General features: G+C 59.8%; 1 protein-coding gene across 2 annotated transcripts in view; it reads left to right on the plus strand.

The window, feature by feature from the left end:
- Positions 1 to 13,563, plus strand: part of ADAMTSL4 (ADAMTS like 4) — a 63,093-nt gene that overhangs the window by 13,396 nt on the left and 36,134 nt on the right. For both annotated transcript variants that reach the window (XM_054010959.1, XM_054010960.1), the window contains exons 2-3: positions 2,209 to 2,364; positions 10,538 to 10,607. In XM_054010959.1, coding sequence (XP_053866934.1) covers positions 2,333 to 2,364; positions 10,538 to 10,607 — 102 coding nt within the window. In that variant the 5' untranslated portion in view covers positions 2,209 to 2,332. The remainder of the gene's footprint in view (positions 1 to 2,208; positions 2,365 to 10,537; positions 10,608 to 13,563) is intronic.

Here is a 13,563-nt window from a genome sequence, read left to right on the forward strand (position 1 = left end):
GGACAGTTGAACAGCGTGCAGCCGTCCTCCCCCACAGCCTGGGGACGGGACCTCGGCCCTGCAGGGGCAGGGAACTCCGGGGGCGTGCAAGCTGCCGTTCCGCCTGGGGAGCGTCGCAGCCCCCCACGCTGCACTGGGGGAAATGGGGACACGGGGCACAGGGCGTACAAGGCGGTGCGTCCGGGTGCGCTGTGTCTCTGGATTGGGTCCGCGTCGCTGTGCACGGGAGCAGAAGTGGGTCTGTGTGTGTGTGTGTGTGTGTGTGTGTGTGTGTGGGTGTGGGTGTGTCTGTGCCTGTGTACATCTCGGCTTGCTCTGGGCTGCTGGCTCCCGCTGTGCGGTGACCGACTTTGTCCCACTGGCTGCAGCGCGTTGCCAGCCACCCAGATTCCTTCCACAAAACACACGAGGCGAGCGCCAAGAAAGAAGCCCCCAGCCCGGGCTGACAGCATCCTGCCTGGAGGGGCCAGGCTTTCCCCCAGGATCCTGGCACAGGGCGGGTGGATCCTCCTGGGTAGAACCAGGGGGCAAAGTCTCAGGGTTGTGCTGAATTTCGATCTAATAGAAAGTCCTTATTTCAAAGGCTGGGGGGAGAGCCGAGCTTGTGTGTTGCCCTCCCTGGACGGGACCATCTGGGAGAGCAGCAGGCCGCGACTTTGGTTCTTGGTTGCCTTGGACCTCCCCTTTGTCTAACACGGTCCCTGACGGGCCCCGGCTCTGGGGCAGGGGACTGGATGGCTCGGTGGGTTGAGAAGGGGCTGCAGCGCCCACCCCCCTAGGTTACCCGTTGGACACCAGCCCGGAGCAGCAGTAGCCAGCAGGAGCGACAGTCTGGTTCTCGGACAGGTCGGGTGGGTCCCGTTCCCGGGGAGCCGAGTGCTGGTGAGGGTGGCTGTAGTTGGCACTAATTGCCTGCCCCCCTCGAGGGTTGAACTGGCCCGTGGAGACTGCACACGAGATTTTAGCCCCTGGCCCCCGTTTCTGACGACCTTGTGGGACGTTGACAAGAGGCAACCAATCCATGAGCAGCTTCTCTTGAGCCGAGGTATGTCAGAAGCCGGTCCCGTCCCCAGGAGACCCGTCCTCCCCAGCCCTCTGGAGGTGTCTCAATAAAGCCCACTTTTGAGATGGGATGAGCCCGTCCCATCCAGTCTGCCGGGGGGCTCCGCACTGGAGCGACACTTGTGCTCGATATTTCCCAGCTGCTGTTCAGGGTTCCTCAGGAGAGCCGCTCTGCCGTCTCAGAGATCTCACGGTCTGGGATCTAGCCTGGTGATGCCCATTCACACCCTCTCCTTCCCCGGGGCACGGGTCACCGAACTCACCGATGGCATTTTAGGTGTGGAATTCCAAAGGAGATTAAGGGAGTCCGGTCCTAACTCTCACTTCAGCGGGATTTGGGCGGCTGATTCCCATAGGTTCCTGTGAAAATCCCACGCTTTGTAAGCACCCGTCCCATTGAAACCCTCCTTCACTGAGCGACACCCGCTGTGCTAAGAGGCGTGACAATGGATAGATGCGTTCCCTCTGATAATCGCAGCCGCCACTGGCAAGGCACCAGTTCTTGGGATTTTATTGGGAGTTTTGCAAGATTTGTCGTTTTCCTTAAAGCCCCAGCTCCTGGAGTCAGGTGATGATGAGCTCTCAGCTTTTATTTCAATAAGAAAAGACCTTTCCTAACCCTCACGGTTGGAAAGAAAAGCTGGAACATGTCACCCCCCCAAAAGGCTCTAAACCCAGAAAGGAAATAACAAGATCCTGGACTTCATTTTTTTTTTCAATCTCATGATTTTTTGAAGGCCTGTCTCCTGGCATTTGAATGCTTGGGGGCTGGCAATGCTGCCCCTGAGATGACTGGGAACCTCACAATAGCCTCAGGGTTATCAATCCCATCCTCCTTCTCTGAAAGCATAGGTCTCTGCCACCTGAGCTAATGAAGAATCCTCACTGCAGTGTGGCATCTAAGACACACAGCGAGCAGTTCCCAGTTCTTTCCAGCAGAGAGCCGTGGTGCACCCACATTTGCAACGATGCTTCCCCCATGCAGCTGGTTCTTTGATTATAAAATGTCCCTAAGGGGTTCAGTGTTAGGTTTAAGAACAGAGCCACCCTTAAAACCAGAATTGCCTGGAGGCGTGGGCAATATTTAAGGTGGAGGTAAAGGGCTTATACAGCAATTGACTTTTGTCTCTTACTATTTTTATGCAGGGAGGCGAGAACGCCTTAAAAAGTCCTGGGACTCTCAGGACAGCCCAGATGCTGAGAGGAAGAGGAGGTCATCTGAAGAAGTAAAGCAAGGAGCTTCCACCTCAAAGGAAGGAACTGAGGCAGGATGGGGTCTGTGCATGGAGACTGGATCAGCCGGTAAGGAGGGACAGTCCCTGGGCTTCTTTGTAGGTTTAGATATGGTGGGGTAGGGAAGAGAAAGACCTGGAATCTGAAGCATGGGGACTTCAGTCAATCTGTGGAACTCACTGCTGCAGGAAGTAGCGCCAACCCCTGCTCAGTTTATTTATGTGGCTTGCTGTGTCCATAGGGCTCCAGCCATTTCATCCCTCACTTTACAGCTAGAGGGCCAGCGCTTTGCTCAAGCACACCCAGTGGGTCAAGGAATAATCTGTCTGAGCAACTCACAGTCTGCATTGCGTGTATCTCACAATCCCCCGGGAGGCAAGGCGGTGCTATTATCCCCATTGCACAGATGGGGAAACTGCGGCACAGAGCAGCTAAGGGACTCGCCCAGAGGTCACACAGAGAGGCTGTGTCAGAGCAGGGTGTTGAGCCCAGCCGACCCAAATCCCATGCTAGTGTCCTAATCACTGGACCATCCTTCCTCCTGTACTCTCTGCCTCCCAGCCCGTGTCCTGTTCACTGGCCCATGCATGGAAGCCATGTGAGCTCAGGTAACATGGTTAAGCAGATCTCAGGTTTCAGGCCAGCGAGTGACCACCTGCTGGGGTCAGGAGGGAATTCCCTCCTTCCTGACCTCCCCACGTTCCACGCCGCACAGTCAGCCAGGTGCAGCGTGGAATGTTTTTTATTTCCTTTGTCTGGAGCGTGAGGTCTCGGCCATTGCCGGAGGCAGGGATGCCAGACGTGACGAGCCGACAGTCTGATCTGCCGGGGCAACTCCTCTCTTCTCCCTCGCCCAGCTCCTGCTTACGGGGTGTTACCAGGCGGCTGGGGTCAGAAAAGTGACAATTGATGCCCCCTTCTTATCCAGACATTGGCGTGCGAGTGTGTGCACACGTGTGTGTGTGTGTGTAGACGCGTGTGTTTGTGTGTGCACGTGTAGAATCAGAGCTCCTTTAGTGACCCGGATGAGTACTTACCCTGCTAGCCCCCCGGAGCCATCTCAGCTGGCGTCTGTCTATTCCCATTAGCCCAGCCCAGCTTCAGGACCCGGCGGATTCAGTCATGCTTAGCCCCTCGGTTTTACGTGCGGGATGACACGTAAACCACACAGAGCGTGGCGTGGTTCTTACGAGCCTGGGGGAAGGTGTGGGGCTGATGGGTGGAAAGCCCGTCCTTTTACTTGTCAGCTGAGCCAGCCAGACCGAGGGTCTGAGACAGGACAAACGTGGGTCCGCCCGCTGTTGAGGTTGTTCCTCCACCCGCAAGGGCAGAAGGATGCTCGCAGCCGGCTGGGTTTGCAAGGCAGGGGTCCCAGCTGTTCACAGGGAATGTTAGAACATTGATTGGACACACAAGCCGGCCGGGTGCTAAATGCCTCTGGGAAGTGAGGCTTGGTCCTGGCCCCACGGAGCGTAACGTGAGGGCCATAAACAGACCAAAAACCAGGGTGAAGGGAAGAAGGTAAAGATCAGGGGACGATTGATAGGCTCATACGGCCACTTAGGAAGTGCCTGATCCAAAGCCTATTGAAATCACTGCAGATCAGTCGGTCCCTGGGGCTCTGGACTGGCTCTAGGGCATGGACATACGGTGGTGGCTCGCCTTTAAATCTCACTTCTCATAAGGTTTGCAGGGGGAGTGAGTTTTATGAGGGAATTGGAAGTGAGGCCAAGGCGGTGGCTTGGCAAACAGTTTTGGGGATAGTGTCCTATTATGTAGGGGCAGCCTAAAAGACTGGGTACGTGCCCCCGTCTCTCCCTCTGGGGGCTGGTGCAGCTAAAGGATAAAAGCCCGCTACTGTTGCTAGCTAGTGGAGTTGCTGCTATAGAGTAAGACTGTGCTGCAGCTCCTAGGTTTGATTTTGCTGGTGACCTGTGGTGGCATCAGTTCTAGAACGGGATGGGGACGTGAAAGGAGACCGGCCCGCACCAATGTATTCGCATTGTTGCCGTGGCAAGGACACAAAATGCACCGAAAAGGGACCATCAGCGACCAGCGCGGGGGTGAAGCGAATTCAGCTCACTTCTGCATCAGGGATGTGGGAGCTTCCCGGCCCCGAGCCCCCGGTGCCCAGCACAACGCACGTCCCTGCGAGATGAAATGGGCAGCCATGCCTCCGGCATTGCTCGGAGCAGAGGGGCCCATGGAGGGGCCGCGGATTATGCTAGAGCGAAGAGACTGCGCCCACGGGGAGCTACGACGCCCAGCATCCCACGCTCCGTGTCAGGCCGAGATTGAGCACCGCACTGCACGCGGGGACCTGCTCGCTGGCGAGCTCCATGCTCAGCGCCTGCTCCTGTAAGGCCTAATGCTGCCCCAAACTGGGCTGGTCGGCTCCACAATGTCTCCTGGTGCTCAGGCGGCAACCCAGATAGTGTCCGCTGGCCTCCTAGCTTGGGATGTGGCCTTCCTTGCCCACATTCCTTCTCCGCTAGCTCCCGTCACGTTACTGGGAAATGTCGTGAAACTTCCCCTGACAGCCTGGAGTGCCCAGCTCTCGCCAGGATGGCTAGCAGAACTGGGACCAGATCCTCAGTAGATCTCTGCTCACTCTGAATCTGCCCCGGTGTAAATGACAGCACAGGCTGCCGGGCAGCGGAGAAGGAGACCCAGGGAGTTTCTGCGAGCCGACGTCCGTCTCCGAGCCTGACTCTGATCACACTTAAACTGGGGGAAATCCAGAGTGACACCATTGTCAGTCGATCAGATTCTCAGAGGATGTATATTGGCGGCAGCTTCATGGACATCCGTGGAGCTGCACCAGTTTGCACCAGCTATGGATCTGGCCCAATGTGGATTTAAACTAGTGTAATAGAGAAGAGAATCAGGCCTCCTCTTTTTCCCCTCAGCATCCAGGCGGCGGAACAGAAGCCGGCAGGCTTCTGCGTCCAGCCTGCATTTAATTAGACAGCTGCAGAACACAAGTTGCAACAGTGTTTCCTCTTTCTCAGAGACCAGATTCTTCTAGCTAATTGGATGAGTTCTGCTTAGACCCTGTGCTACCGTCCTGAGCTGTTTAACCCAGGAGCAGCTGGATTGCAGGGTGGTGTGAGCAGCAGCGGAAGGGCTGGTGCCTGAGCGCGGAGTGGAGGTACACGGGAAATGTTCTGGCATTGACTTTCTAGTAGGAGTCCTGCTACGGGACCAGGAGTCGGTGCGTCATGAAGGGAGGCATGTCGCGATCCGACATCATCTGCCATTTGGGACACGTGAACCGTTTGCGGTTTGGGCTCTGAGAGGCAGAGATCTCGGCTCCACATTGAGGCTCGAACCAGGGTGGGCCCAGGGTGCTTCTCAGGCTGGGAGCAGATGAGACGCTGAAGAAGGTGCCCTCTCCAGGGGAGGTCAGGGCCAAGGGCCGTGGCTACTTAATTCCAACCCTGCCGAGGTGGTGGAGCGGCTCCTCGGAGCTCTCTCGAACAAGCCGACCTTTCAGACCACGGCTCGACACGCCTGCAGCTTCCCGTCCACGCCGGGGGAAACAATAATAAACACAGAGCACGAGAGAGTTCATCTGTGTTGACAGCGCTTGGAAAGACCAGCAACCTTCAGCCCTCTTGGCTCGCACCCGGCTTCCGGCTGGGATCTGGGCTTTGCCACCAATTCGCTGCCAGAGACCATTGCACGAAGCTGAATGAGGGGGGGATGAAGGGGACGGTTCGGTTGGGATGAGAGCCCCAGGAAGTTAATCTGAGGCTCTGAATTTAAGACTTTAATCTGAATCAGAATTAGAATCTGAATCTACTCCAAATCCAAACTTTTAATCTGAACATGAATACATTCCCCAAGGGTGGAGGTGCATTCACCAGCCCTGGCCATTTTAAAATTGGATGTTGTTCTAAAATCCATGCTCGAATTCAAACCGGATTTAATTCAGGGCAATTCTCTGGCTTGTGTTGTATGGGAGGGCAGACGAAGGATCACAGTGGTCCCGTCTGGCTTTAGAAGCTAGGATCCGGTAATCAAAACCACACATCTTCATTTGAATCTGAATGAATCGCATTTAAATCCTGCATCTTAATTGGAATACATTTAAAATGAATCGTTACTGGAATCAGAACTTGGTTCTTAGACTTAGGGCTGGTCCACACTAAGCCCCCAGTTCAAACTAAGATACGCAACTTCAGCTACGTGAATAACGTAGCTGAAGTCGAAGTATCTTAATTCGAAATACAAGGTACTTAGCGCGGGTCCACACGCGGCAGGCAGGCTCCCCCGTCGACTCCGCGTACTCCTCTCGCGGAGCAGGAGTACCGGCGTTGACGGCGAGCACTTCCGGGATCGATTTATCGCGTCTAGACAAGACACGATAAATCGATCCCAGAAGATCAATTGCTTGCCGCGGAACCAGCAGGTAAGTGTAGACGTACCCTTAGTTCGAATACATCTCATTTGAATTTTACTTTGAATAAATGTAATCTGAATTTTACTCTGGAATTGGATTTTAGGCCCTGATCCTGTAGACATTTACACACGAGCTTCGTTTGAGGCACGTGGGCATTCCCACGGAAATGAACGAGACGGTAAAGTTAAGAGTTTGCAGGGCCAGCCCTTCATCTTCATTTGAACTTAATAATTTGAATCAGGGTTTTCATAAATTTGATCTGAATCTTAATCTGAACTGTAATTAGAATCGCAGGATATTTTAAGATGAGTTTTAGAGCCAAAATGTCAAGAGTGCCTAAAGTGATTTAGGAGCCTACTTTACATTGGTATTTAAACTCCTAAATCAGTGAGGTTACATCTACACGGCAAAGAAAAACCTGTGGCACTGAATCTCAGAGCCTGGATCGATTGACTTGAGCAGGGCTAACAATAGCAGTGTAGACACTCCCGTTTGGGCTGGAACCCGGGCTCCGAAGACCAGTGAGAGGGGACGATCTCGGAGCCCAGGCAGGAGCGTCTACACTGGTGTTTTTAGCCATGCAGTGTGAGCCCCACGAGCGTGAGTTACTTGACTTGGGCTCTGAGGTTTTCCTTTGCAGTGTAGACGTACCCTTAGGTGCTTTTGAAAACGTTGCCCTGAATCCATTTCATTGGCATCGGAATCACTCCTTGATCAGACTGATTTTAACCCAGCACCCTGACCTCTGGATCCCACATTTGCTGGGCTCTGGCTGCGGATGCTTCCCCGAACAATCGAGCAACACAACCGCCTCTGCTCCCTGGGCTGCCTTCAGGGCCCCCGCACTGCCGCCAGCTCTCGCCGGGGGAAAGACGGAGCCTTGAACTCGGCTCGGTGGGCGGATGTGCAACTCCTCCTGGAATGTCTGCGCTGGTTTCGTCCGCCATCAGAGACCTTGGATGCGGGGGTTGGATTCCCTTTGGGCAGAGTTTTTCCGGTCTCCTTTGGACGGTGACTTTTCCCCCAGTGCTGCCTGTGGCCACTTGCCATGTTCCTCCAGTCTGAAAATATCCCGTGCCCTTGGCCTGTTGGCCTGGCGGAGCAGGGCTGGCTTTCCCAGGCTGCTGGCTGAAGAAAGGTTGTGGAAGATGTACCCTCTCCAGCTGGTTAACCCCTGGGGCCTCGGCCGGCTCCCGTGGTCGGGCGTGCGGAGGATCGGGGGTCTCGCCCCGCATTTCCCAGGCAGGGGCAGCTCCGGGCCAGACACCATGGGCAGGGCGCTGGGGCTGTGTCCAGCCCTCCCTTGGCTGCAGCAGGAGTCACACGCCCCCGTCGGCATTCCTCCAGACGCTGGCCGAGAGCTCGGTGAGGGCCCCTGACGGGTGACGTGGCCTGGCCCAGCCCGGGTTTACTCTCCAGTCACCCGTGCAGCTGGCCGCTCTTGACATCCCCTCGATGTGTTTGCTGCCTCCCCGGTGCCATTTGTGCCACCTGGGTGTGAAACCGCACAATCCTTTGCCCGCCGCCCCTTAAACCCAGCCTGCGTGCTGCGACCGCCCCGCTCGAGTCACCCCGGGTGCCGGATCCCCCCTCTGGTCCTGGCAGGGCTGGTGGGTCCTCTCGCGAGTCCATAAAAGGGTCAGGAATTCCAGACCCCAAATAATAGGCTGGGAGGGGCCCTAGCCCTAGATCTCCCATCGCCGCCCTGGTAGGTGACTGATCGCCGCCTCCCTGACGCTGCTTCTCCCAGGATTTCGCTGGGGATGGCCTCTCCACGGACCCCGGCCTAGCCCCCGGGGCAGACACCGCTGGCTCGACGGAAGGATTCCTCCATTGACCCAGCTCCAGCCTCTCAAAGAGGTGGGAGAAAACCTCTTCCCTCGCTGGTGGGATAGTCTAGACTACGGTGCTACAGCTGCGGTGCCGGAGCCTTGCCGCTGTGGGGCGGATGTACCACTCATCCTGCTGTCCATGGGGCCTAGACACGGGCTGAGGGTGCTGTCAAGGAGCAGGGGTCTTGGAAGAACGGGCACTGATTTACCATTCAATTGCCCGTGTTCTTGGCTAGCTTCCCCCCATCCGGTCTTTCGTCTAGTCACCGTGATGATGCCTCGCCTGTATTTTATGTCCAGAGATCTCCAAGTGCTTTGCAAAGGAGGGTGATAACCTTATTCCCATTTTAAAGAGGGGGGAGACTGAGTCACGGAACAGGGCTGTGACTTGCCCAAGGTCATGTGGCAGTAGAGCTGGGAATAGAAGACAGGTCTTCTGGCGCGCTAGCCCCGAGGGCACGGTGCACTCCCGCTCTCTTGGGAGGAGTGGTTGGCTTTGTAACGTCCAGCCAGCCAGAGACGGGCACTGGGGCAGCTCCCCCCTCACCGCACTGGAGCTGCGGCCCCCTCCTGCAACCCCTGGGCGAAGATGTGCTGTCCAGACTGGCCCTCGCTCTATTATGTTAACGCTGCAGCCGCCCCCGGCTGACTCAGGGGTCACGAGCAGTTCTGCTTCGCGTTTTCGTGCTGAAAGGAGCGAGGGGGCTCTTCCCGGAAAGGCGAGGAGGGGGGGCTTTGAGCAGGGACGAGCGGGTCAGAAAGATGATGAGTTGCTATTTTGCTGTTTGGAGGAGAGAAAAAAAGAGAGCGAGAGAGAGAAGATGCTTGCCCAATTTATGTGAATTCATCGTCCGGGAGGAGAGTGACTCAGGAGGGAGCAATGGGGTATAACTAGGTCACTGGTTCAAATGGGAGCCCCAGTTGAGATAGTTCCGGGGTGCATGGGCAAGGGGAGGCCTTTGCTGGTTTTGGTTTGGGCCCCCCTCCAGATTATTCGTAGGTCTGTATGCTCCAGGGTGACTTTGGACGTGGTCATTAGGAAAGCAAACTTTGCCTTCCCCCCGCTTTGAACTATTCAGCAGTGATGCCCCCGGGAATTGGGATTACGGGACCTTTTCATCTCCAGGGTGCCGGTTCGTCTCTAGTACTGGTCAAGGAGGGTGGTGGGATTGGGATAGGGAGCTGTTTGCTACGCGGATACCGGTTTGAACCCCGCCTCCCCCAGGCGGCTTGGGAATGGGAGGTGGCTCGAGGCTCCGGGTTCAAATCCAGCCCAAGCTGTCAGCGACACAAAATTGTCGCCAAACTGTTACTGAGTTGGAGGTGCTTTTCCGAGTGCCGCTTCGAATGCTGGAGCCCTCGACGGGTTTGTTATCGGAGGGTTGCTCGTGGGCATACCGGTTTGTTGTTTTCCGGTTGCTCCTGGGCGTTGGGGCTGCCAATACAGGCTTGTTGTTGGAGGGTAGCCGGTGAGTACAGGGGCAGCATGCGCAGGTTTATTATGGTAGGGTTGCTGGGGCGGGATGCTTTGCTTTTATGGTTTCCCAAACTCCAAGGCCAATAGGGACCGTTGTGATCCTCTAGTCTGCTTTGTTATTGTAGGGTTGCGGTTGAGCGCTGGGGCGTTGGCGCTGGTGGAGGAACAGGGGCTCCTAGCCACAAGGCAAGAAAGCATCGCTGCGATTGGTTTGGGTAAAATCTGTACAACAGATGACCCGGGCCAATAGCAGAGATGCACGGAGGAGGCTGGCCAGCCCGGTGGGGGGGAAAGGGGGGAGCGGGTAGACACCCCTGTGTTACCGTGAAGAGCAGATCTGGGCACCTCTCCTCCTCCTGGATTTGCGTGTGGAACGGCCACTGAACATTAGCAGCTGGGAGGTGTTGGGATAAAGGGGGGCTGCCCAGGAGAGCGAGGGGTTAACGGAGACCGAAGGGAGCAGGGCACTGGAGCAGCAGGGTGGGCACCGCCTCTTGCTAATGGCAGCGTCTCTGGTTTTCTCTCCAGGCTTTGCGTGGCTGGACTGGCCCTGGGTCTGGCCCTGCTGACGGCCCAGCTCTGCCAAGGCAACAGGAAGGTGAGTCACCAGACCAAGGACCTTACAGCTGGGCAGGGGGCGGGATGGGGAGGGGGGCGGCTTGGGAAGCACAGAGCCCCTGCACGAGTGATCTCGCCAGCCCCAGTGTGCATCGCCACCTCCTGGAGTCACAGGCCTCATCACCAGCTAAAGAGCATCAGGGAACCTGGCTGGGGCGTCCCGCTTGGGGTCTGCTGCTGGGCTAATGGGGGTAGACCCCGGCCCCCTCCCCCAGAGCCAGGCTGGCCCCGCAGGGTAACGGGGATAGACCCCAGCCCCCTCCCCCGGAGCCGGGCTGGCCCCGCAGGGCTAATGGGGATAGACACTGGCCCCCTCCCCCAGAGCCGGGCTGGCCCCGCAGGGTAACGGGGATAGACCCCGGCCCCCTCCCCCAGAGCCGGGCTGGCCCCACAGGGTAACGGGGATAGACCCCGGCCCCCTCCCCCAGAGCCGGGCTGGCCCCACAGGGTAACGGGGATAGACCCCGGCCCCCTCCCCCAGAGCCGGGCTGGCCCCGCAGGGCTAACGGGGATAGACACTGGCCCCCTCCCCCGAGCCGGGCTGGCCCCGCAGGGCTAACGGGGATAGACACCAGCCCCCGGAGCCGGGTTGGCCCCACAGGGTAACAGGGATAGACCCCGGCCCCCTCCCCCGGAGCCGGGCTAGCCCCGCAGGGTAACGGGGATAGACCCCGGCCCCCTCCCCCAGAGCCAGGCTGGCCCCGCAGGGTAACGGGGATAGACCCCGGCCCCCTCCCCCAGAGCCGGGCTGGCCCCACAGGGTAACGGGGATATACCCCGGCCCCCTCCCCCAGAGCCGGGCTGGCCCCACAGGGTAACGGGGATATACCCCGGCCCCCTCCCCCAGAGCCGGGCTGGCCCCACAGGGTAACGGGGATATACCCCGGCCCCCTCCCCCAGAGCCGGGCTGGCCCCGCAGGGCTAACGGGGATAGACACTGGCCCCCTCCCCCGAGCCGGGCTGGCCCCGCAGGGTAACGGGGATAGACCCCGGCCCCCAGCCCCCTCCCCCGGAGCCGGGCTGGCCCCGCAGGGCTAACGGAGATAGACCCCGGCCCCCTCCCCCGTAGCCGGGCTGGCCCCGCAGGGCTAACGGGGATAGACACCAGCCCCCGGAGCCGGGTTGGCCCCACAGGGTAACAGGGATAGACCCCGGCCCCCTCCCCCGGAGCCGGGCTAGCCCCGCAGGGTAACGGGGATAGACCCCGGCCCCCTCCCCCAGAGCCAGGCTGGCCCCGCAGGGTAACAGGAATAGACCCCGGCCCCCTCCCCCAGAGCCGGGCTGGCCCCGCAGGGTAACGGGAATAGACCCCGGCCCCCTCCCCCAGAGCCGGGCTGGCCCCGCAGGGTAACGGGAATAGACCCCGGCCCCCTCCCCCGAAGCTGGTCTGGCCCCGCAGGGTAACGGGAAGAGACCCCAGCCCCCTTCCCCGGAGCCGGGCTGGCCCCGCAGGGCTAATGGGGATAGACCCCAGCCCCCTCCCCCAGAGCCGGCTGGCCCCGCAGGGTAACGGAGATAGACCCCAGCCCCCTCCCCCGGAGCGGGGCTGGCCCCGCAGGGCTAATGGGGATAGACCCCGGCCCCCTCCCCCGGAGCCGGGCTGGCCCCGCAGGGCTAACGGGGATAGACACCAGCCCCCGGAGCCGGGTTGGCCCCACAGGGTAACAGGGATAGACCCCGGCCCCCTCCCCCGGAGCCGGGCTAGCCCCGCAGGGTAACGGGGATAGACCCCGGCCCCCTCCCCCAGAGCCAGGCTGGCCCCGCAGGGTAACAGGAATAGACCCCGGCCCCCTCCCCCGGAGCCAGGCTGACCCCGCAGGGTAACGGGAATAGACCCCGGCCCCCTTCCCCAGAGCCGGGCTGGCCCCACAGGGTAACGGGAATAGACCCCGGCCCCCTCCCCCAGAGCCGGGCTGGCCCCGCAGGGTAACGGGAATAGACCCCGGCCCCCTCCCCCAGAGCCGGGCTGGCCCCGCAGGGTAACGGGAATAGACCCCGGCCCCCTCCCCCGAAGCTGGTCTGGCCCCGCAGGGTAACGGGAATAGACCCCAGCCCCCTTCCCCGGAGCCGGGCTGGCCCCGCAGGGCTAATGGGGATAGACCCCAGCCCCCTCCCCCAGAGCCGGCTGGCCCCGCAGGGTAACGGAGATAGACCCCAGCCCCCTCCCCCGGAGCGGGGCTGGCCCCGCAGGGCTAATGGGGATAGACCCCGGCCCCCTCCCCCGGAGCCGGGCTGGCCCCGCAGGGTAACGGGGATAGACCCTGGCCCCCTCCCCCAGAGCCGGGCTGGCCCCACAGGGTAACGGGGATATACCCCGGCCCCCTCCCCCAGAGCCGGGCTGGCCCCGCAGGGCTAACGGGGATAGACACTGGCCCCCTCCCCTGAGCCGGGCTGGCCCCGCAGGGTAACGGGGATAGACCCCGGCCCCCAGCCCCCTCCCCCGGAGCCGGGCTGGCCCCGCAGGGCTAACGGGGATAGACCCCGGCCCCCTCCCCCGGAGCCGGGCTGGCCCCGCAGGGCTAACGGGGATAGACCCCGGCCCCCTCCCCCGGAGCCGGGCTGGCCCTGCAGGGCTAACGGGGATAGACCCCGGCCCCCTCCCCTGGAGCCGGGCTGGTACGCTAGGCAGGGTTGGTGACCTGGAGACCTTTCTCCTGGAAAGCACTGGGGAGGTGCCCACTAGGGGGCGCTCTCCTTTCTGTGGGGGTGACGCCAAGCGTGCTGGCTGCACCTGGTCACTCACAATCTCCTGGTGCTTTTTGGGGTGTGGTACTGGCCAGTCCCAACTGGAGGTAGATGGTGTTCTCCCTCCATAAACCTCCCTTGGGGCTGGGTATGTTGTACTCCAGCACTACGTTGCCTGGGGTGTTGCTGTGGGCTGTTAAACAGCTGCCATGTTCTGCCCCAGAGGTGGCTAAAGATCAGGCAAAGCAGGA

The sequence above is a fragment of the Malaclemys terrapin genome, chromosome 21 (genome assembly GCF_027887155.1).
Source record: "Malaclemys terrapin pileata isolate rMalTer1 chromosome 21, rMalTer1.hap1, whole genome shotgun sequence".
Lineage (NCBI taxonomy): Eukaryota > Metazoa > Chordata > Testudines > Emydidae > Malaclemys > Malaclemys terrapin.